The sequence below is a fragment of the Saccostrea cucullata genome, unplaced genomic scaffold, assembly GCF_032062105.1.
Source record: "Saccostrea cucullata isolate Sc308-1 unplaced genomic scaffold, CSIRO_AGI_Scuc_v1 ctg1883, whole genome shotgun sequence".
Taxonomy (NCBI): domain Eukaryota; kingdom Metazoa; phylum Mollusca; class Bivalvia; order Ostreida; family Ostreidae; genus Saccostrea; species Saccostrea cuccullata.
The window spans coordinates 69,570-97,205 of NW_026920232.1; the positions used below are offsets into that span (position 1 = coordinate 69,570).

At 33.0% G+C, this 27,636-nt stretch overlaps 1 protein-coding gene across 1 annotated transcript; it reads left to right on the forward strand.

Moving 5' to 3' along the window:
* Positions 1 to 1,412: 1,412 nt before the first annotated feature.
* Positions 1,413 to 26,241, forward strand: LOC134245447 (uncharacterized). Its single transcript, XM_062727728.1, has 7 exons — positions 1,413 to 2,017; positions 2,738 to 2,875; positions 3,165 to 3,299; positions 8,527 to 8,660; positions 9,131 to 9,227; positions 22,496 to 22,660; positions 26,012 to 26,241. The coding sequence occupies exons 1-7, from the start codon at positions 1,438 to 1,440 to the stop codon at positions 26,239 to 26,241; spliced, it is 1,479 nt and encodes a 492-aa protein (XP_062583712.1). The 5' UTR covers positions 1,413 to 1,437.
* The last annotated feature ends 1,395 nt before the right edge of the window (positions 26,242 to 27,636 follow it).

Sequence of the window (27,636 nt, forward strand, 5' to 3'; positions counted from 1 at the left end):
AAGAACAATATACATGTATATTCATTTCCAACTCTCTAAAAAGAATCCACTTCTTTAATTAATTTATGCACAAATTTTCAGATTAACTTGTAATTACCTTTAAAATAAATTTACAAAAATAGACTCAGTTAGTAGTGTATAGCTAAAATTAAAAAGTATTCACCGGCGATTGATTTCTCGCCAACAATACTGGAAACATAAATCAATTCTTAAACAAAATTGAAATTTTCGGGAATTAGATAACGTTATGACGTTTGTCTTTTAACAAGAATGATATTTTGTTCGTTCGTCACATCACGTTAATGTACATAAAAACAATACGCTTCTTTAATACCTTTGGAAAGTAGTATATTCTTGAATCTTTTTATTGCCTTAGCATTGAATTGAATGCATCTAAATACACTTCTGTATTCTTCCTGCTTCACAGAACAGGTGTCGATAAAGCAAATGCTTAGTTTATTATTTGTAAGGAATTTATTAAGGACAGATGATACAAACAAAAAAGGAATGCCTGGATTGGCCATTTATTTCTCGGCCTAATGTGCTGCAAAAGATTCAATTAAAAAATTTTCAAAATATTAAGAAATTGTAAACCTTTTTTGATGTTCAAAATTCTACTTTTCTACAGAAAGTCTTCTTAACCTATACAGATGTCTTTCACTTCAAATTCTATCTTTATTAAAATTTACATGGATTGATTGATTGATTGATTGTATATTGTTTAACGTCTTTCTCGAGAATTTTTCACTCATATGGAGACGCCACCATTTGCTGGTGGAGAGCTGCAAATTTTGTACTATATTCGGCACACCTGCCGTATGCTCCTTGTCATGATTGGGAAATTTAACATTACAATACAATTGTATGGAGAAAAAAACCTTGAAAATTTTTATCACAATGAAGTAAGGAACAGCTAGTCTACTCGCTGTACTGATGAATATGTAGACTCAGATAAAGTATTTGAAAAAAAAAGCTATGCGAAAGTTACACGGTGATTTGCAGCCTTAAACATTTGATCAAACTAATTTGTATTATATTTTGATATAAAATACATCGCAATGAAAATCAGAGGCAAGCCCTAAATTTGCAAAAATGTGCGTTGTTTCTAGATAAAATAGACTCTTCAATAAATGCAAATTGTCGGCTGTAAAAGGACAAAGGCAAGCAAAGGCAATTGTCATCGTTGTAGACAAAACCATTTTTGTATTCTATTTCTTTCCTCATTACTTTGAAATGCAGATTTAAAACACAAATTTTAGACCAGAACCGAGATTTAAGAATGTTGTTTATTTCTGTTTGATTGGCATGACGTTTTCATATGTACTGCATCACGTTACTCATGAACAAAAAAGATATTTTTATCATTATATAAGCAGGTGACTTTGCTAGTCGGAGAAAAAGTTTAACTTGAACTTGAAGATAGGCCTTCCAACAGTCATGGAGCTCAGAAAATTAATATATTTAATATCGTTTGCCTATGGAGCGTTGGGTATTCCAAATGATTTAGATAAAAGTGTCGTGGAGAAAAAAGATCTGATGCCTAGTACGACTTCTGGGAAAACGTCCAGTGTTTTAAGGGAAATATTAAATCAGGAAAGTCTTGTACGGTTTTCAATGGTGCAAAAAATTCAAAAGCTTGTAATGGATGTCATAGACAACACGGACAATGTTCAAATTGTTAAGAAAAGACTACAAGAGGTGATAAAGAATTTACAGAGTTTGGAAAGCAAAGAGCAGGGCTTGGAGATCGAAAACTACAACTTTAGTCAGAAGTTAATTGCTTTAAATGAGGCTATGACAATAAACAAAAATATGTCAATAGGAGAGACACAAAATATTACTCAGCTTATTGCAGAACTTAAGTCCAAAACGGATGACTTTGATCAACGTTTACAAAATCTGGAAAGCAATTCTGGGAGCTTTTTTGTTTCAGTCAATGAAACACTGGAGGATATGCGTAGGAATCAGAAAACTAACAACATGCAATTATTAAAAATCTTTTCACAACTCCCGAAAGGTAACTTCCAATCTTATTTTTAATTAGAATGTAGCGAACTCTCAATAATAGTCTGATATGACTTAACCTTTCATGTTGATCTTTGGTCAATGACGATGGCAAACAATGAAGTGAAATGCTTAGAGTGCGATGAATAAAAAGTAAACAAAAAATACTAATAAGACAATTCTTTAATTTTGTTCTCTATCTTCAAATCTTTTAATTTACGTTTAAATATTCAATTTGATAATTAAAGTATACATTTGATAAATTCTCGACAATTTGCAGCAATCTCACAAATACTTAAAGTATTCAGTAATGAAATATCATACCGGTGCCTACAACAAATAGGGTCAGTTTCTTTGTTTTAAGACACTCGTATTTTTTAAAAGTGGCATGGGTCTTTACTTCACCTCTGAAAGGTTATTCAATGATACTTTGTATCGATACAATTTCCTGCTTTATATCAATTGTTTGTCATTAGATCACCTGTTTATAAAAATGTTTTGAACGTGAAGTGTTCCCTTAAAGAATACCCTCGGAGAAATAATCAATCCCATCTAGTCATGGGTCATATCAAAAACATGATTTGAATGCCACAATACCACATTGCAAAAAAGGAGATAAACTTTCAGTATAGTGGCCATCAGCTGCAACTCCATTATTTAGCCGTGTATACAATGTAAATATTCCTCGTTCTTGATAATTATAAAGTATTACTGTATTTAATTAATTTTGTAGAGTGTACACCTGGAAAATTTGGAGCAAACTGCAACCGAGACTGTGGACACTGCAACGATGCTGCTCCATGTGATTTCGTCTACGGTACATGTTCACGTGGCTGTTCTAAAGGCTGGACTGGCATTATATGTACTGAACGTAAGATTATTTTCAATTCACTAAAAGCTGAACTCAAATGACCTTTTCTGATCAAAATGTGTCAAGCGTCCGTCTATTTATCTGTCTGCTTGTCAACTGTTGTGAGTTGTCGGTAAAGTTTTCATATTTTTAACGTCTTCTCAAGAACCACTTTGCCAGTTTCAACCAATCTATTTAAAACAGGGCTCACTAATGTATGAAATATATAATTGATATATTCATGATACATTACATGAAGCATCATGTTAACCTGAAATACTTATTTTAAGTATCTTGTTATGTTTAAAAGAATGTCCTTCTGGGAAGTACGGTGACCGATGCAGTGAGACCTGTGGACATTGCAGTGGTGATGTAGCATGTGATTTTATTAATGGCACCTGCCCAGAAGGATGCTTACCGGGATGGGGTGGATACCTTTGCAAAGGCAAGATGCGAAAAGCTTCACTGTCTCTGTAATTATAGTTACTATCATAGTTTGTACGTTATGTAACCCTAATGAATAACTCGGAACAAATTTAGTTATCAAGCAATTTGAAACATGATTCATACAAAAAATAAATCTAGTATAATATCACATATAATATCACATAAGGTAAATCCTTCATACGTTATCTGTTGAGGGTTTTAATTTATAAACATTTTTTTTTCAAAATGCGTTTCGAATCCCACTGCAGGACGTGGAGACTGGTCCTTCGGATGAGACCGTATAAACCGAGGCCCCGTGTCGCAGTAGGTGCTGGCACGAAAAAGATCCCTCCCTGCTCAATGGCCCTGAGTGCCGAGTACACGGTGTAGTACCTAAACGGCTGCTATCGGAACAAAACCGCGTTCAGTGCTGCTATTCGAAAATTTTACGGCTGCTAGCAGAAATGAATATGTTGAAAACTCTTACAACAAGTTGTAAAACAGTGAAATCATGACCCCAAATCAAGATAGTCTCTGAAAAGTCCGGGTGCACGGAACAAGTAAGGTATTTCTATAGATGTTGTCATGTGTAATTTGCAGAATAGCCCTCTAATAATTTAGAATTAGTAAAATTTCCGAAGCCTGTACCAAATCTTCAGTCTATAAATACCCAGTTTTCATGCTTTTTTACATCATCTATTATTCAGATTGTGGGTATTTTGGTATTTGAAGATGCGTCAATCAATAATAATTGTTAGAAATAATTCTTTAAAATTGACAAGTGTATTTTAAAAGAGATTTTTGGACAAAACACGATTTTTTAAAGTTACGGTTGCCATCAGAGTCTCAGCATATATTGCACCGGTTAATAACTGAAAACATCGCAGCGGCTGCTATTTGAAAATGTTCCTTATTAACAGAGATGTGAAACAAACTTATGGCAGCAAATGTCTAAAATATACATTTTAAAATATCTAAAATTGCATGTGAAATAAGATGTCTATATATGCTGTTGACTTTTACAAACTTAACTCAGGGGTGTAACTTCGATTTTGAAAAGGGGGGGGGGGGGGGCAGAAAAATTCAAATCTATTTTTTAAAAAGCAGACATGCTCACGCGCTACTGCCTACCCTTCTTTGACTATACTGCAATAAAAAAGGGGGCCTTCAATGAAAATTTTCAATATATTAAATGTTATGCTTGGAAGAAAGCCAGCAGACCTTTCAATAAACATTTTAGAAAGTAAAGGTTATGCTTGAAACAAATTGTGGAGGGGGGGGGGGTCTGTAACTCGAATGTATCGTATTTTTAAAAGTAGAGCTAATATTCGAAAAGCATTGCTACACAAATCAAAAAGAAAGCTTTACGAAAGGACCCGTAAATCAATTTGAAATAGCATATAATATATTTTTACAATCATTTACAATCATTAATTTTCTTTAAAACCTTTCTTAAGTTAGAGTCTTTGGGGATTTTTGTAGGCTACATGTACACTTAAACATGTATAATATCTAGAAAAGTTTAAGTGTAAGCTTTGTCAAATATTTCTAATTCCATATTTCTTTTTCGAAGTACGGTGATGCATTTGTTCGTTGTATGACTAACATGCAATATTCAAAACATCGACCCCCTTCCCCCATTAGGCTTTTAAGAGTTCTTTAAATTATATAGGCAAGAAAAGACAAGCCCCCCCCCCCCCCTCCACGAAAGAAAGCGTGGTTTTTATATTGATGTTTTCCACTTCTTTTTACTGTCATTTTTCTTGTAAATTGACTTAATATATTTCATTAAAATAATTGTTGGACTCTAGGAGTCTTTGACACTACTACAGCAAAGATTCTTTTAAAAAATATCAAAAAATTCTCTTAACAAAAAGGGAGGAAGAGGAGCAGACACCCCCCTTTTTACCTTCAACGTGCTTTACCCGATGCACATGTACAGTATTTGAACGTCCTATATACATGTATACGTATACAAATCGTAATAAATGTAAGCTCCTATGTACATACGTTATTGTCCACGTTTTACTCTTATGTACATTGTGTACTTTACATGTACTTGAGAAATTATCAACGTTGGACAGCAAAACTTTATAACTTTATATGAGCTTTATTCATTTTTCAATTCATATTTTTTTTTAAATCAGATATAGAGGTTGTTAATTTGTAGGTTTATGCTTGGATTCATAGAGGTGGGTTGCGTGAATGTTTGAGACAAATAAGATCTCGTCGTTTGTGAATCGATAATTATATATGATTTTTTAAATTCCAAATCGTAAATTTAATCAATCAGGCATAATGACATACCTGAAATATAATAAATTGAATGGTCACATGATTAAATGACCAACACAAAACTTTAACAGTTGTGTGTGTGTGCGCACATGTGCCATAGGCGTCGGAAGCAAATTGAAAGTGGGGGAGGGGGGTACACCAATAAAAAAAAGATTTGCCAAAGTTTAATCATTAAGAAAGTATATAGTTTTCTTAACTATAATTGCATAACATATGTAAATTAAGGATGTGATTTCATGAAATTTAAAAACTTAAACCTTTTCCAATAGTAACCGGTGCTGTTGTCTAATAGTAGCCGTAACACAAGATCCTCCTTATAAAAACGCTTTTAAGAAACCCATCAAAGTGGACAATGATATAAAATAACCAATACTATTTACTAATACACAACGAACTGTCGATTCATTTTTATCAAATATCTAAAACATCTGACGCAATTTTAAAATATTTCTTACGTGCATGTAAATGTGTCCAACGCTTTCGACAGTTTTCGTCTCATATATCAGCAATTCTTTAATTCATTAAAATTCTAAATATACATGTTAGTTTCAAAATATAATTAACGTTCCGTAAGGGTGGAATACCAAGCATCTAAACTTTAATAATTGAATTATTGACCATTTTGTTGAGCCAACGAAGAAAAATACTTACAATTTCCATTTTTTTCCACTAGCAACCGCTCAATTTTCAGATAGCAGTGATGAACGCGCAATTTTTTCTGATAGCAACCGTTTAGGTACTACACCGTGGAGTATAGGACAAAATTTGCAGCTCTCCACCGGCAAATGGTGGCGTCTCCATATGAGTGAAAAATTCTCGAGAGAGACGTTAAACAATATACAATCAATCAATTAATCAATCAAAATGCGTTTCCTGTAGACTTAAATAAATGTTTCAGTACTTTTTTGTTAGCTCACCTCAACGAAGTTGGGGGGGGCTTATGTAATACCTTAGGCGTCGGTGTCGGCATCGGCGTCCCAGGTTAAGGTATTTTTTTTTTGGAGCAGTTTTCTTTTTAAGTACTTCTATGTCCTATATTGATTAGACATGCATGGAAAATGCTTCTAATGCGTTTCATTGTATCAGTCAAAGTTTCAGATGCTGCAATTTCAGTAAAGGAATGACCAGGTTAATGTTTTGGAGCAGGTTAACATTTTTGATGCAGTTTTTGGTGTGGGTCTTATTTCCAAGGAACTATAAGCCCTATGTCGACCAAATTTGCATGGATGAAACATATAAGGATGCAACGTCTCCATTTGAGTGAAAAATTTTTGAGAGGGACGTAAAATAACATAAAATCAATCAATCTAAGAATGCACACTACCAGGCTTGCTTCGGATGCCGAATCTGACCTATATTTTCCGCATGAGTGAACAGGTTAATGTTTTTGGTGCAAGTTTCATTTCCAAGTGATCATAAGCCTTATGTTGACAGAATCTGAATCTTACCTACATTTTCCGGTTGAGTGAACAGGTTAAAGTTTTCGGTGCAGGTTTCATTTCCAAGTAACTATGAGCCCTATAATGACCAAACTTGCATGGATGATAATCTTAAAATGCATACTTTCAGACTTGCTTCGGATGCTGAATCTGACCTTCATTTTCCTGATGAGTGAACAGGTTGCAGTTTTTGGTGCAGGTTTCATTTCCAAGTAACTATGAGCTCTTTGATGACCAAACTTGCATGGATGATACATCTAAGGATGCTTACTACCAGACTTGCTTCTGATGCTGAATCTGACATCAATTTTTTTCTGGATGAGTGAAGAGGTAAAATTTTTATAAAGGTTTCATTTCTAAGTAACTATTGGCCCTATGTTGTGCAAACTCACACGGATGATGCATCTTAGGATGCACACTAATGGACTTGCTCCGGATGCTGAATTCGAAATACATTTTCCAGATAATGGACCAGGTAAAGGTTATGGATGCAGATCTATTTCCAAGAAACTATTAGGTTTATATAAACCAAACTTGCCAAAATGATGCATCAAGGGATGAAAAATCTCAAACTTGCTCCAGATGCTGGATTTTAATCACATTTTTGTGACGAAAAACTAGTATGAAGTTTTTATATAGGTCTATTCCAAAGTATCAGAACAAAATTGTATAAATTTTGTATTTTTGGATGCACACTTTTTGTTGGATAATTGTGTGACTTTGACTTAATTAAACAACATTCGTTGAGATGAGCTCTGTAATCTCTGATTACCTAATATGCTTTTGATTTTTTGTCTATTTTAAAACTAGATAAATCTAAAACAACAATTCTATATTAAACAGCGTCTATTCCTAGCCGATTAACACACAAAATAGAATCAAACGTAATTAAAAACAGCTAATGTAGATGTTCAACTATTCCAAATTTGTTTAATGATATTTTTTTCTTACCAAAAAATGTCAATTATATTTGCCAAATGAAGGGTAGCATAACCCCCATACTTATTTTCAGTGTTAACGTTGTGAGAATGTCCTCTTAGATTAGAATATTAAAAGAGTGCACGGATAACGATAAAGAAAAATACTCATTCATTTGTCAATTATTAATCATACTTCTCGTGCACTTTTGTAATTGTTTTTCACCTTGCTATTGAAACATAAGGAGATAATGAACAGTATTCAAGATCAAAAGTCCATAAAACAATATACAACAGGAGCAGAGAGAACGCGGTCCACAAAAACAAGAGGTGGGATCAGGTGCCATAGAAGAGTGAACATCCCCTACCGACCGGTCACACCTTCCAAGTACTCCTTAACATGATGAGCAGAAACGGAAAATCCGTCTTCAGTTCAATGTATTAATACTGGACTAACAATACGTATGAAAAAAAACGTCATTCAGCATTTGACTCAATGTTATATTGTATTTGCTGACAAGATCATTGTCACGGAATGCTGTTTTTATCTCCATATATTCATTAGTAATTATTTGACATCTGATCATTGTTAAAGCATATCCTACGGACTGCCTTGATATTATGGACAAAGGACAAAGACTATCTGGTATCTATAGGATCCATCCGTTGAACAACTCCATATATAAAGAAGTTCTCTGTGATATGCATACCATGGGAGGCGGATGGACGGTTTGTTGCTGTTTCCATTTTCCAGGATTATTATTTTGTCTCTGCAGTAATTGTTTTACCAGTATAATTGCATTTCAATAAAAAAAAAACAAAACCTCGAAATTACGAATATATTTATATATATATTTATGGATTTCATGAAGAGATTAACTATTATTTTGGTACTAAGAAATATGCGAATATGCAACATCAATTGAAATATCAGCCTTAAGCCTTCAAGAAATTTTGGTAATTCGTAGATTTCAAAACAATTTTGATGCAACAAATATTATAAATGGTATTTAAACTTTGATATGTCATCTTTGGTAGTTTGATTGTCCCTCAGATAATTGTGCTCTTTGATTACTGACATGCATAACAGTATTAAGAATTTAACAACAAACAAATTAATATTTTTCAAAAGAACGAATTTTTATAATTTCACATAAGTATTCACAATGTTTATGTATCAATGTTTCTGTTCTTTGCAGGTTTTTCAAAAGCGGCTTGATGGATCTGTGTCTTTCTCCAGGGATTGGACGGAATATCAACGTGGTTTTGGGAACGTGTCTACTGAATATTGGTTAGGTATAAATTTCCCTAAGAAAGTGGGCGCTTTAAATGAGGATTCGGCAGGAATAGTGGCTCATAAAAAGAATAAAAAATTATCATTGATTTATACATTTTTTTCAAAACCTAGCCAATGACTGTGTCGTAGGTGAATGTAAAATGGGCAAATTTTCAGTTAAATATGTTTGGTTCTTTTTGAATATGCCCCTGAATATAACCATACGAGTCAAATGATGCACAACTTGACTCTTTTATAACCGTTTTTCATTTATTTTGTTGTTTCTGGGTCTTCTCTCCATGAATTTTAAATGCGTTATCAGTGTATTTTTTAACCGTAAAATTTATTCCAGTTGTTTAAAAAATGGAGAGATGACCCAGAAATACCAAAATCTAAAGTTTTTCTATTCATTTTCTGGCAGAAAATTGACTAAGTTCAATTATATAGGGCTTTGGCTTTAAATAATGATTTAAATACGATGTATTGATAGTGTCCCGCGGTAGCTACATTGGTTTGTCGCTGGATTCCAGCAAGATAGACGCAGCATTTTGGGTTCGAATACAGTGTTTTTTATTTTATTTTATTTTTTTTTTTTTTTTTTTTTTTGCTTAAAATTCTTTAATTGGTAGTAAAAAAGTACTCCTTGAAAAAAGTTTCAAAATTATGTTTTATAAATTATTTTACATTAATTGTTTTTTATTTCAATGCGTTCACAGTTTGTCATAGTGCTAACGTTCCCAGACAGAAATAAACACTGAGAACTTGTAACTACAAAGTTACACCTGATGAAAAAATATTGAATATATTTAAAAAAACTAGCAACTTCGATCGTTCTATTACATTCATTATTTTCAGTGCATTTGAAAAATGAGCACAAAAATTATTTAGTGGTAGACTTCTATTATACATGTATTCTATTAAATGTATCCAGCATAGATAATTTATCTTTCATGACACCTTTTAATTGAAAAAAAAATATTTACAAATAAACAAACATAAGACAGAAATCCATTCCCATGAAGTTTCTAGGTTCATTGTATAAGATATGTATTAAAACTACTTGGTTCTTGGACATTTAAACGTGTCAATAATTCCTGCCGACTGCCCATCTAATGCGCCCACTTTCTTTAAATACATTAATTTGATGTTTTGGATAAGATAATCGCATTGAACAAAAGCTTTCATTCGAAGAGCTTATTTAGATGGATAGGGCAGTAAATTCACTCGTAAATCTTGTCTGCAGCGGGGAAATAATTAAAGAATTGAAAAACTCTGATGGTGCAATTATAGCTGGTCCTTCTATGTTAACACTTCTACATTGACTTTACCTTGACATTCACTGAATATATTTAAATGCGATATTAGCCCGTGAACAATACTGTATTTATATAACACTGAAACAGTTTGGAAGGAGTATTGAGCAATTAAAATTGATGAATTTGTTAATGGGATGGAGATCACGTGACTCGACCAGTATGGCGGTGTTTTAAATCTGCTCTCGAAAAATCTGTGAATTCTGTGTGTAAATGTGTCTTTAGTGGTCCTTGAGGCTGAAAATCTACGGGTACGAGTTCTTTAGAAATATAAAAAGAGATTAACTGGAATATTTGGATTCGCTAGGTGAGTTTTGATATGGGCTGTGTGTTTCATAAACACTAGAATCACTGAATAGTGTTCAGTGATCATTCTTGAATGTGCATGTCCACAAGGAACTACAGAGTGTACAGGGTCTATAAAGTAACTGATCAGATAGAAAAACTTTGCATATGAAATCATGTCTGAAACATCGATGGCAGATACGGCAAATATTCTATCTCAAAGTCATTCTGTTATGTACCCAGCTTATAGTAATGACGAATCTCAAAAGGTACAAAAAGAAATTTCCCTTGGGACACTACATGAACTTCTTTTGCAAATAAATTCAAGACTTGCAGTCATTGAGAGCAATAACACAACACTTGACAAAAGGCTGTGTGAGATTGAAAATAAAATGACACATTTCCAGTCAATAACCGACTCCATATCTACACTAAATGATAGGGTAAACAGATTTGAGAGTGAGGTCAAGAATGTGAAACAGACCGTGTCGTCCATTGAAGCAAGTGCTCAGTCTATGAGTGATATGTTTGAGAATGTTAAATCACATGCAGATCAAGACCTGAAAGCTATTCGAATTGATACAGCCAATTTAGACAAGAAATTATCTGATGATATTACAGACTTAACCAACGGTCAGCGTGAATTACATAAATCAGTGATCGATCTAAAAAGCAGGTCAATGAGGGATAATTTAGTATTCACCGGCATACCTGAAAACAGAGATGAAAACTGTGAAGAAGTTCTGCGAGATTTCCTGAAAACCAAGCTAAAAATCCATGATGAAATTCCCTTAGAGAGAGTGCATCGTTTAGGAAAACCCGATGAGTACAGAACCAAGCCAAGGAACATTGTGGCAAAGTTTAGCTTTTATAAAGATCGTGAATTTGTTCGCAAACGTGCCCCTCTCAAACTTAAGGGATCTAACATTTGGGTGAATGAACAATTTCCACCGGAGGTAGAGGAGAAACGGCGCAAGTTGTATCCAGTTATGCGCAAGGCGATGAAAAACAATAAACGTGTGAAACTTGTTGTGGACAAATTGTACATTGATGGTGAGATGTATGAACCAAGTGATACAGAGGAACACGTCAACTCCCTGAACTACCCCACTCAAAGGATGTCCCAGAGTTCCAGGAACACACCGTGGACGTCCGGAGCGCGCCGCGAGCCTGCCAATAATGACAATCCTACACCACCCCCACGAGGAAACAAACGCTTTAGGAAATCTTCGACACCGACGAAATAGGCGAGCGCGGAGGGTCAGAAGTCAGCAAACAACTCTATCAAACTTCTAAGTTTAAATGTTTGTGGAATCAAAAATAAACTCAATTACAGTGAATTTTTAGATCACATCTCCAATTTTGATATTATCGGCTTTACTGAAACAAAAACTGATGACGCTGATTTAATTCAGATTCCAGGTTTTACATTATTTATGAAAAATAGACAAAAATTGTCAAAAACTCGGTCAGGAGGAATTATTTTAGCTGTAAGAGATAGTTTGGTTAAATATGTGAAAATATTGAACACTACTTGTAAATATGTTCTTTGATTTAAGATAAGCAAATGTATTTTTAATACTGATGAAGATGTAATATTTGGTGTCGTGTACCTGCCCCCGGAAGGCAGTAAATATGCTTCTACAGATTGTTTTTTAGACATTGAGAGTGAACTTATTTCTATATCTAAAGATAGCAAATATACGTGTTTAATGGGTGATTTTAACTCAAGAGTTGGCAATTTGAATGACTGGTTTGAAGCTGATGATTTTCAGTTACAATTACAAAAATGTGAGGAATTTTTTAAGACAGCCATAGAGACTAGAACCATTATTTTTGATAACTTTAAGATTCCTCTCCGTAGGGTAGTACAAGATGTCCATGTTAATAACTTTGGATACAAAATGATTGATTTTTGTAAAAACAATGACATTTATATTGTAAATGGCCGTGCTGGCAGTGATAAATACGTGGGAGGTTTAACTTGTAAGGGTAGTAGCACAGTGGATTATGTGGTTGCCACAGCACCTATGTTTAAATTTATTAAAGATTTTGATATCTCTGACTTCTGTAACTTGTATTCGGACGTGCACAATCCAGTTTCATTTTCTATTTTACCAGCGCTTTCCACAGAACACAGGTGTGAAGATATTGTTGAAAACCAGTCACGTGTAAAACTATGGTCACAAGACCAAGCAAAACATTTCCCAGAGAATGTGGATATATCTAAGGTCAAGGACATAGAGAATGAGTTAGATATTTTGACTAGTAGTACAGAAACAAGTAACATTAGTAAAGACACTTTAAACGATGTTACTAATAAGTTATGTGGTATATTTTTAAACACAGCTAAATCAACATTTGGGGTTAGTCGTAATTTTAAGAAAGATAATTGTGAAAACAAACGCAATAAACCCTGGTTCAATAAAGAGTGTAAAACGGCGAGAAAGAAATATCATTTGGCAAAGCGATTAAATAGTAAAAATCCTTGTTTAGAAAATAAAGCTAATCTTCAATTAGAAAGCAAAAACTATAAAAAGATTATGGATTCATGTATAAAAGATTATAGGAAAGGCATAACAAAAAACTTGAAATCATTACGATCAACAAATACTAGAGAATACTGGAAAATTTTAAATGGTCCTAATGCGTTAAATAAATGTGCTGTAGATATTAATGCTATGTTTGATTTTCTGAAGGGCATCAATGAAGGTCATGACAATGACATAGAAGATGTTGATACTCTAAGTTTTCCAACAGATAGCCGTGTATGTGATGATTTTTTGAATTTTGAGATTAGTGAGGAAGAAATTTTATGTGCAGTTAAAAAATTGAAAAATAATAAGGCCGCAGGCTATGACCAGTTGTTAAACGAACATATTTCATTAACAATAGCTACTTTTTTGCCTGTATATAAAAAAATGTTTAACTTGATTTTTGATAGTGGAATAATTCCAGACGAATGGCTCACGGGTATTGTCAAACCGATTTTTAAAAATAAAGGTGACCCAACAAATCCAGAAAATTATCGTCCAATAACACTTTTAAGTTGCCTTGGTAAGCTTTTTACCTCCATTTTATGTAAACGCTTGGAATGTTATGTAGAGAGCTTAAATCTTATAAGCGAAAGCCAAACTGGCTTTCGGAAAGGTTATTCTACCTTGGATAATATACTTAGTTTAAATTTTCTTACAAACATGGTGATGTCTCTCAAAAAGAAACTTTTTTGTGCTTTTATTGACTTCAAACAGGCATTCGACACAGTGTGGAGAAATGGGCTTTGGTACAAACTGTTGAATAATGGCATTACCGGAAAATGTTTTACTTTTATAAAAAATATGTATAATGGAGTCAAGTCTCTTGTGACTATGAATGGTCTTTCATCTGAATTTTACAATTGTAACATTGGTGTCCGCCAAGGAGAAAATTTATCACCTCTCCTGTTTTCTATGTATATTAATGATCTAGAAGAGTTTCTGGCCAGCAAAAATGTACATGGGTTATCTTTTAATAATGTAAGCAGTTCAAACTCTGTAGAAAATGAAATTTTGATGTATTTTAAATTATTTATTTTGTTCTATGCTGACGATACAGTTATAATGTCTGAGTCTGCAGAGGGTTTACAACATGCTCTAAATGAGTTTCATTCATATTGTGTACAATGGAAACTGACTGTCAATGTAGACAAAACAAAAATTATGATTTTTTCGAAAGGTCCATCTGTTAAAAATGTATTTTACTACAATAATTCTGTTATTGAAATTGTGAACGAATTTAAATACCTAGGTATACTGTTTTCTCGATCAGGTTCATTCTGTAAAACTAAAAAACATTTATGTGAGCAAGCTCAAAAAGCCATGTATGGAATTATACGAAAAATTCGACAATTTATTTTACCAGTAGATTGCCAGCTTGATTTGTTCGATAAAGTTGTCACTCCAGTACTTTTGTATGGATGTGAGATATGGGGTTTTGAGAACATTGATACAATTGAACGTGTTCATCTTAAATTTTTGAAACATATTTTTAATCTAAAAAGTAGTACTCCTAGTTATATGGTTTATGGCGAAACAGGCCGCTTTCCTTTGTATATAACAGTGTATTCGAGAATGATATCCTATTGGGCAAAATTATTGGTAAGCCCTGAAAATAAGATTGTTTATGTCACATATAGACATTTATTTGAACAGTTCAGTACAGGAAGTCATAAGAACCCTTGGATTTTATGTATTAAGAATATACTTGATGGTTGTGGCTTCTCAAATGTGTGGAATGAACAGACCTTTATAAATATTAAATGGCTAAAGGCTATAGTTGATCAACGTCTTAAAGATCAGTACATACAGAAGTGGCAAAGTAATATGCGCGATTCATCTAAAGGTCTCTTTTATAGTATCTTCAAAACAGAATTTGGATTTGAAAAATATTTAGCCTTACTACCAAAAAAATTTAGAACAATATTAATTAAACTAAGAACAACAAATCATCGTCTTCCAGTTGAGACTGGGAGATGGTTTGGGATTCCCAAAAATGATAGACAATGTAATCTTTGTAATAATGGACAAATAGCTGATGAGTATCACTACATTTTAGAATGCAAATATTTTTCCGAATGTAGAAAAAAATATTCCCAGTAAATATTGTAATAGACCAAATTTTTTCAAATTATCAGAATTGTTGTCATCTGCTGACTCCAAACTATTGATTAAACTATGTTGTTACATAAATAGAGTATATGAAAAAGTCTGTCCTCCATAGTTATCTTTGTTACTTTATATGAATATTTCCGCCATTTCACGTGTATCTTGTATATTATTCTTTGTATATATTGTACATATTGTTGAACCTCATGTACCATTGATATGGTCTGAGTGAATAAATTGAACTTGAACTTGACCCTCTAAATCTGTTATAATGATTTGATAATTTATTGGGAAATTGACCCATAGTATATTTGTAATATTATTTCAGATTCCCTATAAATCAAACAAACAATATGGATGTTATTTTGCCTGTTTAATATGGCGCTTTTGGCCGCGGGGATCAATTTGCTGGGGTTACTACAGGGCTGCCCCACAATCAAAAATCAATACAACAAATGTGACGTCCCAAATTGGGCGGATCATGCACTGGGTAGGTCACAAGTGCATGAACCTCACCAATTCAATAATCGATCAAATTCATTCAATCAATTATTAATCAATCAGTCAATCAATAAAATCAAATATCAATTAAGTCAATTACACTGTACTTGTCAATCAATCAATCATAAATCAATCAATAGATTAAAATATCAATCAAGTCACTAAACACTAGAATGAGCATAAGAATATGTGTTGCACTCGTCCAATAGCGTTGAGGTGCGACGGAATATGCCACTTGCAAGGGCCATGACTACTCATGTCCACTACGTGTAATCATGGAACTGCAACCGCCACCAATGGGATGCCAAGAACCATGGTGACGGCAGCAGTGCCTCAACGCAAATGGTCACCGTCGATCAGGGCCTGCTCATTCACCAATACAAATTTACAGAATAAGTGATTACAGACATTTTACAAATGAAGTCAAGGACTTGTAAGTATAAAACAACTTCTATTTACTCTAACATTGTTGATACTTACCGACACTATTTTTTTTACCATTGATTACTTGTATAAATTACCTAAAAGGCTGTTACTCCTTTTATGGCTATTAAATCATTATAACACCTCTTACTTAGTTCCATTGCATGACAAAGTAATTAAGCACATAGAAAAAAATAAATATCTTTGCGAGTGTTGCTTCTTTTTGTCTTAAAGGGCTTTGTACTGAAACAAACCCAAATGGCATTCCGAAATTATTATCATTATTATTATTATTATTTATACACAATTTATAAAGCGCTAAATATAATATAAAACTACTTTAAAGCGCTGTACATTAAAATACATAAGCATAGATATATAAGCATAAAAACATAAAAATTACAAGAACTCTATGACTAAAAATACATGTCAAAGCCATAGGAATATTCATTAATAAACTTTTAAAAAGTCTACAGATTAAAGCTATAAGAATATACATAAATAAACTTTTAACAAGACAAGAAATATTTATACATGTAAATTGCTGTTATGTCCCATATCATAAGATAATTTAAATTTAAAAATTAGAAATAAAGAAGCTTCTTAAGAATAATCTGGGTATGCAGTGGTAAATAAATAAGTTTTTATATTTTTTAAAACGAATAAAATTTCTTTCCAGTTTCAAAGTTTGAGGAAAACTGTTCCATAATGTTGCACTAGCCACGTCGAATCGCCTGTCGACGAATGATTTAGTCCGTGCGCGCTACTGAACAAGGAACATGGAGTTCTTTGAGCGTAGAGATCTACGAGGCGTGTATACCTGAACCAGTTCTTGTAAGTGGCGATGTTCCGTTTAAAGCTTGAAAAGTCTGTAGAAGCAGCTTGTACTGGATTCGATGATCTATAGGGAGCCAATGTAGTTTTACTAACACAGGTGTTATATGGTCATTTTTCTTTGTACGAGTAATTATCCTAGCGGCCGTATTTTGAATCCGTTAAAGTTTTGCTAAGGAACTGGCGCATATATCGTATAGTAAGGCATTACCATAATCTAGACGACAGGCTACAAGTGAGGATACCAGGGTTTTACAAGCACTCTCTGATATTAAAGGTCGAATGCGTCCAATATTTCGCAGTTGACGGTAAAATGACTTGGTAATGTTTCGAATTTGGTGATCTATGTTCAGCCCAGAGTCAAAGAAAACACCTAAATGTTTCACAATTGATGAGACTTTAATTTCATTTCCGTCAAAATTGAAGCTAACTTCATTAAAATTATGAATTCTGTGTTTTGGGGCCAAGATAATAAGCTCAGTTTTTTGATTTATCTTAAGAACGTTAGAGCGCATCCAAGAACTTATATCGGAAAGGCAAACTTGCAAACGAGATGCTACGTCTATCCAGTTGCTAGTAGGTGTTATTTACCATATATAGCTGAGTATCATCTGCATAACACTGGATACTCATGTTGTGTTTTCGGCACATATCACAAATTGGCTTAGCAAAGAAACTGTAAAGCTTTGGTCCAAGAACCGATTCCTGGGGAACACCAAATCGTAGATGATAGTCTCTAGACTCAGATAAACCTATAGCAATGCGTTGGTGTCGATCGCTTAGGTATGATCGTATCCATGACAAGGCCGCACCGGTTATGCCAAACGAAAATTCTAGGCGATTGATAAGAATATTTTGATCAATCACATCGAAGGCTGCAAATAAGTCCAGCAATAACAGAACAACACATGTCTAGTGCTGATGTTATGTCATGGTTGACTCTCATGAGAGCGGTCTCCGTTGAGTGATGAACACGGTATGCTGACTGTTGTCTATCATGCAGGTGGTTTGACTGTAAATGATCTTCAAGCCTAGAATTTACAACCTTTTCCAGGATTTTAGAAATAAATGGAAGGTTCGAGACAGGGCGATAGTTCTTGAACACTTCTTTGTCTAATCCCTGTTTTTTCAAGAGAGGTCGAACAACAGCATTTTTCAGTGATGTTGGAACAGCTGATTCTGATAATGATTTATTTATAATGTTTGTGATTGTTGGAAGAAGACTGTATACACAAGATTTCAAGATGGAAGTTGGTATTGGATCTCACTCACATATTTAGATGGAGAAGCCATAATGATCTTTCGAACCTCTGCCTCTGATGCTTGTTTGAAGCAATCAAGCTAATTGCCTTCAAATCGTTTGTCCGCTCGTAGAACATCCATTGAGGTCTGAAAGATGATCTCTTAAAATGTTGATTTTATCCAGAAAAAAAGTGCCAAAAGCATTTGGAAGGTCCTGTTCACAACCATTAGAAGGAAACATAGGTTTTATTTGCATACCTATAAGTGAGTTTGTAAGTTTATATAATTTTTTTTCTGGTCGTTTCCTACCTCGTCGATTTTATTTGAAAAGTATATTTTTTTCTTTGTTTCAAGTATTAGCCTTGTTGCTTGAATGGATGTGTCTCTGAACATCTGTCTATGAACAGTGAGGGTTGTTTTCCTCATCTGTCTTTCAACCCGACGTTTTTCTCTTTTTGCCGTCCTTAGATCCTCCGTGTACCATGGTGTATTAGGACGAAGGGTGATTGTTCTTGTCTCCTCTGGGACATGTTTGTTTGGGACGGCGCTTAGTTCGTGGTCATAGCCAGTGATGAGATTCTCCAATGAGTCGATTTTATCCCTAAGACCTGGCGAAGAGTCTAGGTCAGTCCTGAACTTTTCGATATCTAGTTGTTTCATCCTACGAAAAATTACTGTCTTAAATTTCGTTCTTTGGGAGGCTTATAAGCTTGGATGGCTAAATGATCACCTGCAGCGTTGCCGTTGTTGTCGCATAACACAGGATCTTGTATGGTAGGTAGACCTCTTAAGAAAATGAAACGATACTGTCACCTCTTAGATTAAGGTACTAAGCTACTTTAAACAATACCAATAAGTTTCCCAATACACCCCAACCCCCCAAACCGATCCCTTTATATACTGTTAATTAAGACCCTTCTTTAGTACTTCAAAATTATGAACTAATTATCCGTTAGTAATAGAGAAAAAATAGAATACTAGTAAAGAATGTAATGATATGTAAACACATGTAAATAACTTTATTAATGTATAAACGATATGCTTTTAAAAGGAAGCAATTCTCAAATATAATTACCTCATCCTCCCCTGTTGCATTCTGATGGGAAATGTAGTTGCTTCCCAAAATAAAGTGAGCATGATTAAATATTTTATCCTACAAAAATGACAAATATATATTATAAATCATCCAATACTGTCAACCTGTCCGCAATTTCCGTTAAAAAAGGGGTTGAACTAAACAGTCCATTCAATCTCTCATAAAAATCTATGATTTGAGGTACGTTATACTTTAGATTTATATTGCATCTTGTTAAAAGGGCAATTTAACACAGTTAAAATAAAAAAGAGAATTACGAGTATTCGATATAAAAAATTGCCTCGAAGATACTAGTTTTATCTCAGAAAAATGCAGAAAAATGGTATTAGTAATTCATCAAGCTTAGACCCTAAACATTAAACCTATATTTGGAAACTAAGGAAGGTCCCAACTTAAACGGATCTGGTTTAAATTACTACATACCTCTTTTTATATTTACTTTAGATTGTTGATCATATGGAATTTGATATACTGGTGTATATTAATGCAGAAATTAATATTTTGCCATCTGCAGCTCTGATTAACTCAATTTTGGTCATTGTATGTTACAACACAGACACACAATTCTTAGTTGCCTTCATGCTAACAAGGAATTGTATTTATTTTCATACAAATTTACTTAGCTTGAGATATATAATTCATTTTAAGAGTGTATCATTCTTTTTATATTTTTCAAAATATGCCAAAAAATTTCGTTAAACTTGATACTACTAACTTATCTGATCAATCATGATAAAACATGTTCCGTATCAATTATGTAACCTTAGATAAAATCCTATCCAAATAAAAAGGCATCATATAAACATTTGATAGTTTTTATGATTATGAAAAATTAAGGTGATGCAGAATCATCATCGATCTTTTGATTTATGTGTTTTGGTGTAAATACTCTACGTTAAATTTTGGCTGTTGAATTCTGAGGGGTATGTACTCTGAAATAGGTTGTAGTGTATGACAATAAGCAAGCAAAGGCATTTCTTTTATGGGCTTTTTAGTTGTTTAATTAGTTACTTGAAAACAACCTTAAACAATGCTTCTTCTACGATCAGCCGCATCTGCATACTAGTTCAGATAAGTTGGTGGGCAATGGACATCATTGTGTGTAACTGACAATAGATTGGTCAATGAACATCAACTTTACATAATGAAATTAGTAAAAGCTGTTAAATATCTAAGAATATAGAGATTGGAGTATGTTGTAGGTTTGTGAAATTGAATACATTAAAGATGTGTCACTGTTGAATACTCAATTTATTTCGACATTATTCCCATTTATTAGTATTAGCATGTAAGAGAGGAATGTTACCTAATTTATTACCTTAAATTTTCATAAGAGTAATTTCCATTTATTTGAAATTATTTTTAAAAATAAAATATCTGGTAGTATTTTTAATTGTCATTCTATTTCTAAAGTTTTCATACATCTTTCCACCACAGTATTTAATGATATCATAATATTTCTTTTTAAATGCTTATTTACATGCTTTATTTTGCATCCCAGTCATTCCTATCAAAAGTTATCAAAAACTCAATCTGAGCAGGTTGATTTGTTTTCTTATCAATTTATGAATTTTAATTTCCTTTTAAAAGGACCAATATGAAGATTCAGACATCAATCCTGAAATGGTAGTTAAACCTTCTTACCCTAGTGTGACTCTTACCCTAGTGCGACTTTTACCCCAATGCGACTCTTACACCTTGTACTAACATAATTTGTTCCTTGCTTGTGACTGAACCCAGCTACTCCAAGACATATGCGTGATTGATTATTGCTCTTTTACTCTAATGTTAATGAAGCCAAATTTCTACAGCTTGTTGTGCTTCGAGCATTTGATGGCCCTGAGACAAAATGCTCACTCTAAAAATCAAATCAGGAATTTCCGACATTAAAATTGTTGTTTTTTAAGTCATTGACCAAGTGGACAACAACAGTTCCCATGGTTTCACAGTTGAGAATCATCATTTAGAGTCCCCTATCCCCCTTTTATTAGAGGAAAAATCAGTTCATATAAACCTAAGACCCTTTATTTTTTGGTAAAATACTCTCTGTGTATGCCTTTATGCATTTTATTAGAAATTTTCAATAGACTAGCAAACAAATGAAACGATACCGAACTGTAAATGACTCATAAAAATGATGAAATTAACCATCCATTCAGTACATTCAGTGCTTTGATTACTGCAGAAGGGAAAATGACGCAGTTCTCGTGAATGTTCAATAGTCAATGCCATTTAACATATTTAAAGATTATGATTTTTTGTACCTTCTTCAGGCTTCTTTACATTTTTGGAAAACAAAACTGAAAACGGATAGTATGCCTGACTTATTATTTCTGCTCTTGACCCCCCCCCCCTTTAGCGAATCGGGGACTGTTTACGTTTTACTAAGAATAATTACTTACATTAAGAACCCTCTCTTCACTGCACGCTAAAGAGTTCTGATTCTAAGGTATTTTTCTGCAGTTAGAGTGATCGGCCCTTAGATCTTAATTATAAAAAATACAAAGAACTTTACAATATATTGCTCAATTTGTAACCAATTAAAGTATTCTTAACATTTTAAAAGGCCAAGACAAATTAATTGGACGTGTTATTTAGATGTATTTTTTCAGCTGAAGTAATAAACAGTGATTTCAATTCACTGATACTGTGTTGTCTTTGAACATTTTTCCTGGGGGTTAAATGCCACGCATCATACAGTGAAATTCCAGAATGATAGGTTGTGACTACGGGTGAATATAATTATATATCTGAAAGGACTTCTGATATCCGGAATGGAGGGTTACTGAAATAAACTCACTTATCCGAGACAAGGCTCGTATAATTGTTGATATTACTTGCGTTCAGATATCCGGAATGAAGGGTTACTGAAATAAACTCACTTATCCGAGACAAGGCTCGTATAATTGTTGATATCACTTGCGTTTTGCACTCTTCTTTTTTTCTTTTAGGCAATGATGCAATGCATGCATTAACTGTCAACTTATCTTCCCTTTATGTAAAATTACGACATACAAATGGAAGCCATTACTTCCAGTATTACTCTGACTTCCGGATCAGTGGCGCTGATGATGACTATAGATTACATCTGGGATCTTACTCCAACGGGACAGCAGGTGACAAGATATATTTAAAATAATAATCGGTCAATGTGATATGGGGTAATAAAGAATAATTTGAAATTTAAATTTTTTTGTTCAAGAAATTCTATAGTTTTCATAAAATTAGATAGATGAAAAAAATAAATACATTTCAATATTTTTTATGTATTATTTAAACGTCCTAGTAAAAATAATTTTTCATTTCAACTTTTAATTCCAATTCGTTTTCTCTCTTCTCCTTTAAGAAGGATATGGAGATAACGAAAAGTATTCAATATCAAAGTCCTTAAAACAATACAAAACAGGAGCAGAGCAAACACGGACCTCCGAAACATCAGAGGTGGGATCAGGTGCGATGGATGAGTGAGCATCCCTTGCTGACTGATCACTCCCGCCGTGTGCTCCTTGTCATGATCGGGAAATAACGATAAAATCCGTCGTCAATTCAATGTATAAATAATGGGCTAACAATTAGTAAGAAAAACGTCAGTCAGCATTTGACTCAATGCTAAATTGTATTTGCTGACAAGGTCATTGTATCGACCATAGACCTTAAGAAATGATGATGACTTATCAATAATTGACCTCGTTTTAGAAATTGTTCATACGTAGTGCATAATCTTGCGTATCGAATCAACTGAGATATATAAACTCCGTATGCATGTGATAAAGGTGAATTGCTGCATAAGTAAGGAAAGTTGGCGATAGAAGAGTAAAACTCATCACGTTTATCATATAGCTTGGTTGTTAGATTACCATTGACGTCCTTTTTAAGTCCAATGTCCCAGTTTGAAATAGATGTTTAAGACTCTATGGTATCTTTTATCCCAAGCTCACCAGGATATATCGTATCAACGTAGGACTTGAAATTACCATTGTTAATTGACAACGTGTCGTTATATCTAAATGTCGAGTTGAAGGCCACATCAAGTGTTTTCTTCTTTTCACGCATAAGATTTTTCAAAAATTTTTTATGAATATAAAAATAGGTCCTCTTATAACAGAGCGCAATTGGTACCCATATGCATGTGAATTCAAATGGATTGTTGGAAAACCTGGTCTCCAAAAACCACATAGATATTGTCAATCAGAAACTCAAGCACTTTTTTGATGTCAGCTTCAGAGTACTTGTGTGTGCAATCAGAATGTACTTTATCAAAATAATTTTAAACATGACAAATTACCAGGTAAGTAAATTTACTAGTTTCATTTTTATTGAAAAAACAGCTATCAATGATATCAAAAAGCATGGACTCTAATTTATCGTTGGGAATGGTTGTGTATGAAGTGGAAAAGGCGTTAGTTCTTCAGCTGTTAGTTTTGGTAAAAAGTGATTTCAAATTGTCCAAAAGTTCTTCGGAATTTTTGAGTATCCACATCTGATTCACAGCACTTCTTGAACATATTGTTGCACAGTTCTCTCGAATTTTTTCCTTCACTAATGTCAATATCTTAGTGAGGAGTAACGAACGAAGCTTAGTTGAACAGCTACTCATGATCTTATTAATAATTTTGTTGTTTTCTCTTCTAAATTCTTTTTCAATAAATTAAATTCTTTCTCTAAAAAAAGGCAAAACTGCATGCTGATAGAACTTCTTATGTTCATCAGACGAGTTATTTCTTAGACGGTTAATAACTCCAAAATTTAACAGTTAAAATATGTCTGATCACAACATGAATTAATTATTTGACAATACATGTAAAAAGGTCTACATCTTTGGCACGACATCGATAGCTGTACAGCTGTCTTGCAATTTGTTGTGTATAACTAGTAACAAATGATCTTTTGATACACCGAAGTGTAAAATCTAGTGGAGTGCCGAAAGAGTATTCCATGCATTGGTAGCGAAACAGGTGCAAATGACCTGCCGCTTCACTTAATTCAGCAGTAATAAAACCAGACTTATAAAATAGTTAGAAACAACAACCTTTCTGAGTGGTGATAGTCTGTAGATTTTTTGTAATAGGTAAAAATTGAAATTCTGTGTTTAGAAATAAGATTAAAATTAGCCTGACCACCTGCTATACTCTCTTTTTTCCATTGAAACCCTCTTCTTCTTACATTTTGTATTACAAAATACAATGTAATTTGAGAAACACGCAATATTTAAGAAAATTAAAGTAGATTTAATTCTTTAGAGGGCAGTCAGCAGACAACAAGAAGTATACAGAATAATCATAATGGGAGCAGGGTTCTCCAGATTTGAAAAATTTGACCATGGAGGAAGCTGCGCGACGGCAAAATGAGACCGAAAATATTAATATCATCAATGATTTCCAAACCCTTATTCATCATTGATTGATTTCACTATTTTAACAAAACTTTGATAAACCACTGCAACTCAAAATAACAACTACTTTTTAAAGCTTAGAATATAAATAAAAATTAAAATAAAAATTAAGTATCTTACTTTACAATTGTTTTAAGAACATTTTGAAGGAATTTCCCCAAAAAATTGATAGAGTAACCATGACAACATTTGATATTCAAAAACGTATATAATAATACAGAATTGAAGTTTCTTGTTTTATGAAACGTTTTATTTAAATTTTACTCTTTTTAAAAATTACGAATCGGTGGTATTTTTTAACAAGAGGCCCAAGGGCCACATCGCTCACCTGATCATAGTTAGTTTCCGGAGGATATCCATGAAAACTTTTTTTCATTAGAAAGTATCTGGGATATTGTCTTTAAAGGAAACAGAAAATTATACTTTAATCTTGTCAGCAAATACAATATATCATTGAATGAAATGCTGACTGACGTTTTTCATACCAATTGTTAGTCTATTATTTATAAAATGAATGGACGACGGATTTTTCCTTCATTTCCTGATCATGGAAGGAGCACACGGCGAATGTGATCGATAGACAGGGGATGCTTAATCCTTCATGCCACCTGATCCCACCTCTCACCGATGTTTTGGAGGTCCATGTTTGCTCTGCTCCTATTTTGTAGTGTTTTTGGACTTTTGATCTTGAACACTGTTCGTTATGTTTTTATGTTTCATATGGTATATTTATCCAGCATTTTAGACTAATGCATCATAAATAAACTCTTTTTCTTAAGACACTATATAAAAAAAATATGAATGAAATATTACAAATTCAATACCTTATTTAACTGTATTCACCTTTTCTTGGCATATTTATTTTTGGCTATAAGAAACTATTATCATATAAATATATCTCATGCAATTTTATGAATTAATCATATTGTACTTAAAAGTTATGATTATGAATCTTTGCAATACATAACAAACAAATCTACACCTTATTTCTCTCGAAAGTTTTCTTCTAAAAATAAATTGTGCAATTATCGTTGCCTTTGTTTTTTCAATCACAAATAATTTTATCTGTTAAAAGGAGAGCAGTTAAGCTATAACAATGACCAAACATTCAAGACCCCGGATCACTCTCCCCCAATACGATGTTTCCGTTCCTATACAGACGGTGGATGGTGGTTCGATGACTGTCATTGGGCCTATTTAAATGGAGTTTATGGGTCTGGAAAATGGGTCAATCCTTGGGACGGAACAATTAAATCTGGAACAAGCTTTGGCTCTTCACAAATGATGACTAGAAGACAAAGATAGTTATCAAAAAATAATTAAATGACAAGAAATAGTGTCATTTTTACATGTGTATATCATGTATTACTTTTTTGAAAATTTACGCCCTCTACAAACGAATAAGATAACAAAAATATTGTTTATTAATAATTATATTATATAATGATTTGTCAATGTACAGTTTCATAAAAGAAGAAAATGCATATACAATAACATTTTGTATGTCATCGACTCTTTTGATAGGAACGGAAGGAGATTTACTGTTACAAATTGCATTTAAGGGGAGAGTTGGTTCAGCCAGGATTTATAACTATAGTCAGAAAATTGGAGTTTTATGAAGAAACTTACTTTTACAATGAACGACTGACTTCTGCAATTTAAGAGGAAATATCCCTCTGCTTCACATTTCATTAATTTATTTTATTCCAAACATTTATTTTCATCAACATCAATAAGATTAAATTCAAATGGGAAATAGTTTGCAGAATGAATCATTGCTTACCTTTTTAGAAATGAATATTAAGTCTAAATATGATGAGAAGAAAATTTGATATGGTCAATATTATATAATTTTTATCTCACATTAAAATTATAAATATGAGGTATATATCAAAACAATATTTATCATTAAACCAATCTAATTTTCACTAGAAAACATAATTTAATGAAGCATTGCTTTTAGAATCAGAATTTCAATTTATTTTCTGTGGTTGTCAAATAAAATGCATCCATCAGCAAGAGTTCTCTTTTCATTATCGTCCTTTAATATATTTATAGTGAAACAAAATATTAAATGTTTATAAACAATAATTATTTTGCATCTGAAATTTCTGTAACAATTAAAAGACTGATATGTTAAGAGATAGAAATATCTCAATTTACATAGTTTAAAGGAACTAAATATAAATATTTAGGTAAACTATTAAAAATAATCAATGAAAATACTGGCAATAGAAACTAGAAATTGACAACTGCACTATAGAAGAAAATCGATTAAGTTGACTACATAATGGTCTTCTTTGATGACTTCTGTACAATCTGACAACATGATTCATGGAATCTCAATGTAAATAGTCTTCAGAAAGTTATATCTTTTATCAGACGGATAAAACACCTTACACAAAGACCAACTGTAAAAGTCAGCTGTCGAAAGTAAAAATGTCTCTCCTTAAAACTCCTCTTGCAATTAAAGTAATATCTTTTTATTTAAAATAAAAAAAAAAATATTTAATACAGTTTTTGATGATCATTTCAACTTGTGTATGACAGAGAATTGAATTTGTATATGTTTCATATTAGACAGCTGTCAGCTGCTCAGTCTCTACCCTTACCTTATTTTTCTTGTAGACTTTTAATAAAATCCTGATCGTAAACTCTGAAATCTATTCTGAAATTGTTTTCCAGTATATTTTACTCACA